General features: G+C 41.4%; 1 protein-coding gene across 3 annotated transcripts in view; it reads right to left on the bottom strand.

Moving 5' to 3' along the window:
- LOC116850012 overlaps positions 1 to 12,159 on the bottom strand; it is a 241,496-nt gene that overhangs the window by 44,663 nt on the left and 184,674 nt on the right. For all 3 annotated transcript variants that reach the window (XM_032827774.1, XM_032827773.1, XM_032827772.1), the window contains 2 exons: positions 11,427 to 11,562; positions 9,363 to 9,496 (listed from right to left, as the gene is read on the bottom strand). In XM_032827774.1, coding sequence (XP_032683665.1) covers positions 9,363 to 9,496; positions 11,427 to 11,562 — 270 coding nt within the window. The remainder of the gene's footprint in view (positions 1 to 9,362; positions 9,497 to 11,426; positions 11,563 to 12,159) is intronic.

Below are 12,159 nucleotides of genomic sequence, written 5' to 3'. Positions count from 1 at the left end.
CCTCCCTCCCTCCCTCTCTCTCTCTCTCTCTCTCTCTCTCTCTCTCTCTCTCTCTCTCTTTCTGCCTCTCTGTTGCTCTCCCTCTCTCACTTTCCAAGTGAAGAGGGATTGATTGACACGTTGATGACGCTATAGGGTTTCAGCGCTCAGATCGCGCCCTCGCGCCATTGTCTTTGCGAATGTAATATCCTCCGCTCGCGACGCATACATTTTCCGCACGGCAGTCTCGTGGATCTTGTACTGCTATGTTTGTCCCTATGTCTAGAAGCGCATGCCAACGGAATTAATCTGATAGCGCGCGTCGTAACTGTGTTCACATGATTATGTATATTGAATTCGAGAGGGGGAGGGAGGGAGCAAGGAAGGAAGGAAGGAAGGAAGGAGAGGGAACAAACAGATTCTCGTGTAGTTTAAAAGAGTGAAATCTGACGAATGGTGCAGATCGTTACGATTACGAAGGATATCGAGGTGCCGGGGGGATTTCGAGCGAAAAGGACTCGCGAGCGTTTAAATCCGAAAATGTCAAAGCCGTGAGTCCCGCTTTATCGTACGAAGCTTAAATCACTCCGCCGCGTCGTTTTTCGCTGGCGCAGTCGCGCAATATTTACTGTATAATTTATCGCGCAACTTGCAGGGGAACTTTCGAAATGGAAATCAGGAGCGCGGAAAACGCAGTAAAAGTCCGAAAATTACGTTCGGCCCCGGATTTACGAGAATGCGCGTGCCGTGTGACCAGGGATTATTTGCCCGGAATATTCGCGGATGTTTCATATGCCGGGGCAAAGCTTTCCGGAGCGGAGCGCGGGAAGCAAGGCGGAAATATTGGCGGCGAGAAAATATGAGCGAAAACTTGATTTGAGATAGGAGTGGGGCCGAGGTAGAGAGTTTTCTTGGCAGCGGATCAAGCGTATACTTATACACTTGTACCTACGTGGACAAATGTATGTGCCGCTTATGTATACAGGGTGTCCGGCAACTTACCGGACGGAGCCGCGGTAGGCAAGTAGAACATAGCAACTTGAGCGAGAAAGTCCATTTTTACGTTGACGTTGACGATTCACTCGTAAATGCTCTGTCAAGGTTAATAAAAAGGAATTCATCTGCCGAGAATTGGCGGTAGTTTGTAATTTTGTTTGAATTTAAGGCAATTAAATCGAGTCGTGAGCCAACCGAGTTGATATGTGTGAGGTAGAATATCAGAACTCTCAAACTCAATTAAACTGGCGCACTTGAAACGTTTCAAACCGTTCTGATCACGAACAAGGGATCGCTTTTATTAACCTGCCTTTTACTTTCAATCTATCCTAACTATCATTTTTCAAACAATCACATAAAATAAGATGTTAATGAGAACAGATTGACAAAGAAGAGAGCGCGCGATGTCGTGGAACGAGCTCCGCAAGCTCTTATCGAAAATAACTGAAACTCAGCTGTTTCTCAACGACACGTTCGTGGTATGTACGTCGAGAAACAATTATCTGTTTGCATAATTACTTCAACTGTCAGCCGATAGCCACTGTCGCTAACAGACAGTCTTGCCTCAGCTATTTTCCACGAGACAGAGCTCGTGCCGCGGCATCGCGCGGCTCACCAATCTTCTTCTCTTTCATTGATATCCCGAGATTTTACGTGGAGATTTTCTGTGAAAAATGGTAGAGGAGTTTTCGGTTTGACCCAACCTGCACACCACGACTGTGTTGACATTTTCCGGACACCCTGTAGATGCGTACTACGTAAGAAAGCGCGAAGGATAAGGTAGGGCAGTGTAAGCAGGTGGTCAATCGATAGAAACGATTTTCTAACTCGGCGCACGGTTCCTGCATTATACGTGGGGATCGTTACTTGATAAGTCTACGTTTTCCGAATGGACACGTCCAGAACGAAATCCCTGGCGAACAGTAGATTTCCCCCTTCCTTATCTTGGCTCTCTAATTTCTTTTCTCTTTATCGAACGTAAGAGCCGCTTAATTTTCTCCGCGTCTAACGGTCTGACGTCTCGCATGTTCGTTCTCGAATTAACACCACGCAGTATTTTCAGCATTAATGCGAAATTGTTTCCAGTTCGTGTCACGCGAAATCTAGAATCGTGATGTCATTCTCGGCGAGATCGTCGAGTTGTTATTAGCAAGTGAATCCGATTACACAAACGATGAATGAAACGAGGTACAATCGCGCGTTTACAAGCAGCTGCTTCTGTACGTACAGATTCTCCGCAGAAATTTTTGCGATAATTGATTTTATTCGACGTAGGGAGATAATGTTGTAGAAGATTTTTTTTAGATTTTGTTGTAGATATTATAGATGGTTTTTTCCATATACTAGGTTGCTACATAATTTCTGTTGTATTTTCGCATAATACAATTAAAATTGGTGTGATTTTAAAAGGGAGTTTACTTAATTAACAATGTATATACTTAATTAACACTTATATATACATATATATTTAATCATATATATATATATATATATATATATATATATATATTGTGGATAATGATGTATGTTATTAAATATGTATATTAAATATATATATTTAATATATATTCAATATACATACTTAATAACATACATCATTATCCATAACTTGTAGATATACAGTGCAGCAAAACGGTTTCTGCAGTTCAAAAACAAATCTAACAATAATTTATTGCGCGTTCAAAATACAAGCGCACTGAAAAATACAACAGCAATCTAATAAATTCTTTCCAATTTTACTGCGTTTCGTTTTAAAACGAAATTTGGCAGCGAATTTCGCTGAAAAAGTGGCAATTTTTTTAATAGCACATTTCAGTGCGTGAAATGTAAGTAGCATATATGAAACGAGAGAATAATCAGCTATTGCAAAGTGTCGAAATTCTATGATAATTTGTACCAAAAAATTCTCTCCGTGCGTAGAGTGATAATTTTCCCGAGGAAATGAAGGATAGGCAGAACAAAGCCCAAGTTCGACAAGATAGATACGGCGAATTAGATAGCATAATTGACGCCTGAAAATTCGTCTCATTGACACGCGACGGTGACATTAACACTGCAAATCCAAGTGCGTAAGTAAGTACATACTTATGTATGTAAAAATACTAACTTATGTATGTAATTTTGTCTTCCTTGTAAAAATTACATATTGTCGTGCATAAAGACCGACATTTACACATTTAAATGTGTAAGATAATACATTTTCCTGTGTACAAATAATACGCAATATGAAACGTATGAAAATAACGAAATGTGTACTTCCACGTAATTGAAATGTGTAAAAGGCACATACATAAAACATCTGTATACATTTACTTCTTACACGTAAGGTTAACGTATAATTAAGAGAAAATTTATTAGGTTCTAAAAAAAAATCTTCATTGGTTTTTGTTGAGAAATTCGATAAAAATGCGAAGTATTTCTTGCACCCAATCTATAGTAATTTCTTTCTATCGTTTTCTGTAATTAAAGAATATCATGTGAATTTTCTGGATAATAAAAAAAATAAGATGAAGATTAATACTTGCTTTTTGAACTAACTATTATTTATTAATTATTTGTATTTAGCTAAAGCTAGTTTTTATTTTACCAAAAACTAAAAATACAAAAAATCCGAAGTCTTTCATATAGTTGTTTTCATTAACATATTCTCGTCATAATTTTTTATTCTTTAGAAAAGAATTTTTTTCATGTGAACGTGACACTATCACTATCACACATGCACTATCACTAATGTGGCTTTTGTTAATATTTAGTATCAAATGTGCAACATTATTTTAAATAGCAGTATTTATAAGCAATGTGCGGATCTCACTACTATTCTCAGAACATTTTTGAAAATCGTGTTATAACTATATAATCCAATAACCATCTCGTTCTCTCGATTTATCTCCGATGAATTTTTTTTATTAATGTAAAAAAGTGCATGGTGTCATTTAAAGAAATGGCTTTAATTTCTTTGTGAAAAAAATATTTTTTACTTCTTGTTATTGCAAGTTGTAGTCTGCACGAAGCAGTTGAAAATTTATCTCATAACTTTTTCCTTAAACCGTCGGAAGTGTCTAAAAGATCATGACTATTACGCTGAACACCTTGTATATATCAATATATAATTCTATAAGAAGAGAATTATTCTTTTCGGTAATTATAAACCACTTTCAGTTACCTAATCTAACATGTTCTCAGCGTATCAATATTACACATTTTAAATGTGTAACTTAATGTACATGTGTAAAAAGTACGCATTTAAATGTGTAAACTTACTCTTTTAAAGTGAATCAGTGAATAGTCACTGACATCAGTTATAAGTATAGCACTGAGCACTTTCAGTGCAACACGTATAACTGCAAATCAATGTATATTCACTGTTTTCAGTGACGTTGCACTGTTTCATTTTAAGAGAGTACACAGATAAAACCGTATAGGCAAAATTGCACGTATATAAATGAGTGAAAAGTGACTACACATTTTTGCACACGTAAACGTATAAAATTGCACCCTTGGATTTGTAGTGAACATTAGTCATGAGCGCGAACGAGGAGGAACGAATCGTAGGTATTTATAGATTGCCGAATAACGGGCGAAGAATGCGGCCGCGAAAATAAGGGAAAAATGTCGCGTTAGGACAGCCGCGGAGGAAGTTGTCAACAATAGCGGCGCAGCTACGCCCAAGGAGAGTAAGCGGTGACACACGCGTGTCACGGGAAGGGGGGGGGAGGGGAAGCCGAAAATAGAGAGGGGCGAAACGACGACCCTTGTGCACTTTCGGTCGGGATGCTTTCACCGGGGTGGAAGCATTGTTCCTCTCGGAAATGCGAATTTTCACTTACGCTCGTCGAAAAGCGCCCCCTTGCTCGCGCTGCTTACTCCGCCTCGTTCTATTCCGAAGGCCGGCCGATTCAATTTCACGCGCCGTTCCGCGAGGGCGTCTATTTAAAATTGCCTCGCTCATTTGTAATTTCGGGGTGTAGGCCGGGCGAATTGGTTTAATAACCAATTCTTTTTCCAATACCGCGCGCGTCGATGTTAATATTAAAAAATTCCTAAACATTTCCATTAAGGCGCGCCTGCGAGAATTGATACAGTTTTTTGTGCTCTGTCACGTCGCGCGAAATTCTCTTTTGTCGTTTTTGCCGCGTTAAAGAGCATTTAGTGCAGATTGACGAGGAAATTGACGTCGAGCGCGACAATACGATATCGCGGAGAATAGAAAGTAATAATGTCGTTTAAAATGTTAAATAATTATTACCCGACGTGGCGACATGAAGCCTCGCTTTTAACCGCTTTTTAATGTGATTTCCCGATACAATTGTTTGTTATGCTCGATATTATTCCATTGTAAAATATCGCAAACCGCGGAGTGCAAAATGTTATCGCGCGGACGGTATAAAATCAATTATGGGGCTGAGAATTTCGCAAAAATTATGCTATCGTGAGATCCGGCAATTGGATGTAAATTGTTTTACGAACAAGCGCGGCGCGCAACATTTCCATCAAGTATTCACACATTGCCGCAAATATTATGTTAAACAGAGGACCATTGAGCCGCGTTCGTTTAATTATTGACGTATATGCCATTGATCTCTTACAATGCGAGCGTTTCAGTGTATCGGGCCGTGTCGGCAGGATTGGAAGTATTATCACGTGCCTTCGGGAGAGCTTCGTTGAAATTCCTACGCGACGCGGCAGGAATCAAATTCAGCAAGATTCGTTCGGATACGTTCGCGTACGGTTGAAGGGTCACGGATGCCTGGTATGCAAATAAATCGTTATTTCGCGGCTTTCGTTAAATCAACTAAATTATTCCGTTAAATCGCCGCGCCCGTGCCGGGCCGCGTTGGCCGTGCTGACGTTTTCCCAGCGCCGCGCCGGGCCGAAAGTGAGTTACGCCGTTTCAATCGTCGGAATGAAAAGTGTCAAAGGACGGCATAAATCTGCACGTTCAAAAACAAAGCGCGCCGCCGGCCTCTGAAAACGAATATTCAGTGGAAAATATCGCGCCTCTCTCGCGAGCGCCCCGGTTATTTAAAGCGGCGGTATTTTCTACGATAGCGATGGATCCGCTCGTCAAGATAAGAGCCTGCAATGTTGTGTCACGTGGTTTTCTATTTTTATTTTATTTCACGCGCCTCTGCCCTCTTCTTCTGCTTTCTTTTCGACAATTTCGCCCGGCAGCGAGTTAGCGCGCAAATATTGAGCTTGTTTTCGTAAACGTGCCGGCGGGAGGCTCGCGGCAATTAAGTCGATGCGATTAAAGCTGAATTAAATTACAAAGCTACGGGTCTTGCGCGCGCGTGCGCAAGCGGCCCGTAAAGTACCACGAATAAAAGTATGCAACGGCATAACTTGTTAACGCGGTTAACGCCTCGGTCTCGAGAAAATTTAGAAGGATGCGATTCAGAGAGAGAAAAAGAGAGAGGGAGGAGGGGGGAGGAGAAGAGGAAGAACAGGCGGGGAGCAACGCCGCGTGCTGCGAGCGTAAAACATTTAATTGAAGCATCAGGCATGAGGCATCAGGCATGAAACTTCGCGTGGATCGATACGTAGAACGCACTCGACGATCGCAGAGAGATACGGATGAGCAACTATACACTTAATCCTCTCTGCCTGTCTCTTTTCTCCTTCCCTCTCTCTCTCTCTCTCTCTTTCTGCTTTTCCCAGTTTTCCTCTTTTTCCTTTTCTTCTCCTACTCTCCCTTCTTCTTTTTTTTTTGTTCCGCTTGGTGCTCTTTTGCGCGATCGTAGCTCGTCTGATGTTGCACTCGACAGGAGGGCACTACTGATTACTAGCGTACGGAGCTTTTCCACTCGAAGGTTCCTCGAGATTTATCTACTTTATGGAACGAAAGGTGGCTCTCTCCGTCGCGTCTTTATTGTTAATCATGAGAATACATATGCGAATACATATATCGATAACATATGCGTTTCTCTTCCTCTCTTTCTTTCTCTCTCTCTCTCTCTATTTTAGTATTTTCATGGATTTGCGTCTCTCTCTCTCTCTCCCTCTCATTTGCGTCTCGTCTCTCTCCAAGTGGTCATCTAACGACGTTGATAGGCGATTACCGCAGTTAGACGATACGATACGTTACATATCGTGTCCAGATCTAGACGTAGCGTTTGCGTTTTTGTAGATAATACGTTTTTGTAGATAACAACTTTGCCGTTGTATCGTGCGCAGGCGCAATAGAAGGCTCGCGGATTTCTAAGTATTTGCACGAGAATTTTACATGGATGAAATTCCGTGCGTTTTCATAGCGGAACAAAGAACTATTTGAATAGCAATAAAGCGACTTCGTATTTATTAGCGACAATTTGACCAATGACGAAAATATGCGTGTCCCGGTGATACGAGGCAACTGGCAAGAAATTTCGCGCAAGAAATTATTTATGAAATTTTGCGTGTGTTTACCATGAAAAATACGTCGGAAACGCACGGGAAAAATGCATTAACTTATATTATTAACTTTTTGCGGCTCAATAGCTCACTTTTTTCTATTCAGTTTTTAATTATTTTGAAGAATTTCCTGACTTTAAGTTGCTGCCTTCTTTTGTTTTTGTAGAGAAAAAGAATAGGCAGCTATACATTTTTATTTCCATAATTTTTATAAATAAACAAATAGTCAAAATTTCTTTTACGAAAAAAATTCATTTTCTGCTAAACTATTATCAATATCAAAATGGCAATTTAGAAACTTATTTAGAACACTCTAAAGTATTTTTTAGAATTTTGTCAGATTTTTTGCTATGTTATTTTGTATTATAAATTAACAATCTTTGAAAAATATGAAAAAATCGGCATTTTCTACTGTAAATAGTTAAGTAAATAGTTTGAATATCTTTTATAATGATGTCCTGTGGGAACATTATATTGTTTTTTGGGTCACTGAATCTTGATCTAGAATCAGAATTTTTAAATTTTTTAAAATTCAAAATGGTGGAACCAGAATGAACCAGTATGAATCAAAAAATTCTAATTTCTGATTCGTAATTAGCGCCCTAAAAAATCGTCGGGTACAAAGTTTCAAAATAATCTGACACAAAATATGAAAATAAAATATGAAAGATATGAAAAATAAAATATGAAAGATATGCGTCTATAGATTTGTGCTCGCAATATCGAAACGCTGAATCATTCACGCGCACATGTGCACAGTCGCTATGAAACGACGCTGAAATTCGCATAGATCGTAATGCATTCTAATTTTCGTAAATTAATTTTGCATACTTGCAGAAGATGAAAAAAAAAAACCTCTGTCGAGGATAATGTATGCAATTTCGACACGTGGTTATAACGTAAAATATATTTCTATTTGTACGTACACAGTCTGCCCTGCAGAATATAATTTTCGTACGCAGTACGAGCTAATTGTTAACTCTTCCGTCATTAGTGCCGAATTTTTCATGATCATCACACAGAATAAGAGATTATGCGCGTTTCTCGTATTACCTTTGTCGGGGACAATTTTATTCACGGAACTATCGACGTTTTTACATTGCCTTAATTGACACCGTGCGCGCGGAGAGAGCGCCATGCAAATTAATAATCTAGAAACAAAATTCCATCCACGAACTTAGTTTATTGACAATCGTGCCGTCCGTGCGAACGTGCGCGGAATATAATCGCTATGTATTCCAAAGTGACACGCCAACTACGTATAGTTCATCCTTTATTAAATTTCAATGTATTGAGTCGTGACGATAAAACGTAGATACCGAGCTTCGCGCGAAACGCAAATGCTCACCGACGTGTATCCTCGGTATACCCGGCGCGGACTCTGAAAAGAAAGCTCGAGAGGTTGTAAAACTGCACTCCTCCTCTCGACAACTGTTTCTACATCGCCGGTTTATCGTTCGCAACTACCGGGTAGACACGTATCTTCCGCGCGCGGAAGGGAGCGGGCTGCGACAATTACACTATTAAACTTGGCGCGACACTACTCGCTCTCGCAGCTCGGCCATTCTTTCCTTAATTACACGGTAATTGATCAGCTCGCGTAAGGCGTCGCGCTACGTGCTGCAAATTTACCGCAAACTCCGCGCCGTACGTGTCGATTCTTTCGCGCGGATCCTCCAATAACAGCAGGTGCAGGTGAATGCGCGTGTGTATGTGTGTATGCATGTGTATGCGTCGCGATACACTACATCGGAGCGAGAAAGAGGCGGCTCGAGTGAGCGATAGAAGCGGCAGGATAGACGTAATGGGACGGGGGGAGTGAAGAATAGAATGGAATAGGCTTGAGTCTTCTCCGCGCGCGACTCTAATCATCCAGTGAGGTCACGTAGCTACGACCTGAAGACGTATATACAGGCTAAGACGGCGGGTGGAGACGACCAGGCGAGGCGAAGCAAGGCAACCCAAGGTAAGGCAAAGCAAGGCAAGACGATACTTACGAAATCCCCGTTGAGCTTCCACGTAACGTTGGAGGCGGGTCGGGAGTTGCCCGTGGTGCAGTTCACTCGCAGCGTCTCGCCCACTGCTATGCGCTCCTTCTCCGTGCGAATCGTAGGATCCGTTTTTGGGGCGTCTAAGGCATAATAATTATGTCGTTTAGCACATGCGACTGCTGCCGCGGCACTAACTCGACATCTGGCGACATGCCAGCGGCGCCGAGGGCGTCACGGAGCGCACCGGCAACACTTGAGCAACGACCCCGTCATGCTCGGCACCGCGACGACGGCTAGTGTTTTCAACTGATCCCTCGGACACCGCTGTGCATTTCGTTTAACAATTTGTAATCTGTGTCGCGACGCGATATCGTCGCACGGGCTGTACACTCGAGTGCATGTGTGTGTTTGCGCGCGCACTCATGTACGTGTCATTTGATGCATGGGTTTTCTCCTCGATCACGAAGGGCCAGCTGCGCTGGTCCCGCCAGAGGAATTCTGTATCGCGCTTACATCGCACGTAGGAGAGACCAAGACTAGACGCCCTATATTTTAGAATTTCGAAGTTATACAACTTCTCAGGCAACTGATTGTTGTGACTGACTGTATAAACATGATAGAGGCAACTTTCTTCTATGTATTAATGTCTACCACGACCGTTAACTGTATATTTTTTTTTGTAATAACCAAAATATAAATATGCAGCAACATAACCATCTTACTCTAGTAAGTTCAGTTAGCTCTGCTGAGTTCAGTTAGCAAGAGGTAAGAAGGCTACGTATAAAATATATACTCTGATTAGTAAAACAAAGAAAAAAATATATGTAATCAGAAGACGAAGGCAAACAACAGCCTGCGGCGTTAGTAAGACAAAAAATTTTAGTCAGCGATATAATATAGTATAAATAAATATATCTCGGTTTCTTTATTTTGGACTCCCCCTCCCCAATATATAAAAATATAAATTAAGTTAAATTAAAATTAAACTTAGACGCCATTAAAGCTCACAATTTACAAGTATTGAGAAAAACGCTCCGAATTACTAACGTAATTGTTGCCTTAGGAATTTAAATAAGCAAGTAAATTAGGTAAAACCTATAGTCAAAATCTAAGTCATTAACAATAAAAGTTTACTTATTTATTATTAATTTAAAGACTCCTGATTAATAGTTCCAAAGTCTCCGCGAGAAATCTTCACAGTTCTCCTGTCGGCCCTTAAATATGGACCAACTTTACTTCCGTTCATATGCTCTATTTGAATCATTTTATGAATGAAAATTGCTCTTATTATCAGAAACAATATATCATATACTTGCAAGAAATTTCATTCTAATTAGTAACATATTGTTTCATTTGATTCAGTCACGATAGAGAACATTAATAAAAAATGTTGAAAGATTCGAAAATTTACTTTGCTATTAGCAAATTAATTTTTTCTGTTTCTTAACAGTAATGTTATTCCGATTTTAATAAAACTCTGCGAAAAGTATTTATATTCTCTAAAGGATCATTTCGCGATTTCGTACTCACTATTCTTCTCAAGGTAAAAGAGCACATGAGTAACATATCTCTGGAGCCATATAACCTCAATCTCCTCTACAGTGCATCGAAAAATAACACGTCCTTCTTGAGGATTGGTGATTTTCCAAGAAATCGCGACGAAGCCTCTCCGTCATCTACGTGATCCGCGATCGAATACAAAATTGTGCCACATACACACACACACACACATAACACGCACGACGTGCAACGACGCGAGTCGCTTGAGACAAAATCGCGAGAGCAGGATCCAGTTTGTCCGTTGGAAATCGATGGAGTATCTTATCGGAGCGTTACACAGGCTGCATCGATTTCGCCTAAATCCACTACTAGAGAGCCAGGATCGTTGATCCCCATACGTACTTAGGAAACGTATCACCGTTTCGGAATCGAGTAGCGAAATAAACGTTCGCGCAGTATCTCCGAACGATCTGAACACGAAACGCGTGTTTTCGATTCGAATGAAGGACAAACAGAAACATGAGAAAGAGGTGGACCTTCTAATGCTCAGCGCGATCGACGTACACTTACCGGCTACTTCCATTCTAGCGCTTTGGATCATAGTGTGATAGGAAGGGCTGCTGGCGGATACTTCGCACTTGTACCATCCGGTCAGCTTCCTGGACACGTCCACCAGTGTCACGTCGTGCGTGTTCGATTTAGAGATCTGTAAAACGTGAAGTCCGATGTACCGTGGCTCTCTTCAACCAGTGTGTTCCATTTCCATCCCCTCCCCCCCCCTCTTTCTCTCTTTCTATTTCCTACAAGAGGATAGGCCCCGCGCTACGATCCACGCGCGCCCTTTCCTCCCGCAGTCAGGTTTTTACGATAGCGATAGCAGCTAGCTTACGCAAAGTTTCGCCGTTCTTCACGGTGGCTCCCGTCCATAGTCACGAAGAGAACGCCCCCATAATCGGCGATCTTTCGACCATCCACGCTCGCGAGTGCTTCTCACGCCGATAACTCGTCGGCATGAAATTATTCTCACGTGATCTCCGCGGCGGTTCTCGCACGATAATTCAGCGAGCATCCACAAAATTCTCGCGTTTTCCCGCCCCGTGCTCCAATTAAACTTTAACACTCCGTAATCTCGAGCCGAGGGAGGAAGTTCGGCGGGAGATGCGAATGGGGATGCTAGGGGAATATTCATTACGAATGGCTCGTACCTAAGTGGTTAACGTTCGTTCTTTTATTTCCCGCGCTCTCCGTCGTAATGACGAAATAATTAGACGTCGAGCAGGGAAGAGGATGAGAGAGGGGCGGG

Source organism: Odontomachus brunneus, unplaced genomic scaffold (genome assembly GCF_010583005.1).
Source record: "Odontomachus brunneus isolate Ranch 3 - 2012 unplaced genomic scaffold, Obru_v1 Obru_scaffold_131, whole genome shotgun sequence".
In the NCBI taxonomy this organism is placed as follows: domain Eukaryota; kingdom Metazoa; phylum Arthropoda; class Insecta; order Hymenoptera; family Formicidae; genus Odontomachus; species Odontomachus brunneus.
Note: the sequence above shows the minus strand (reverse complement) of the source record. Positions and strands in the feature narration are given on the sequence as shown.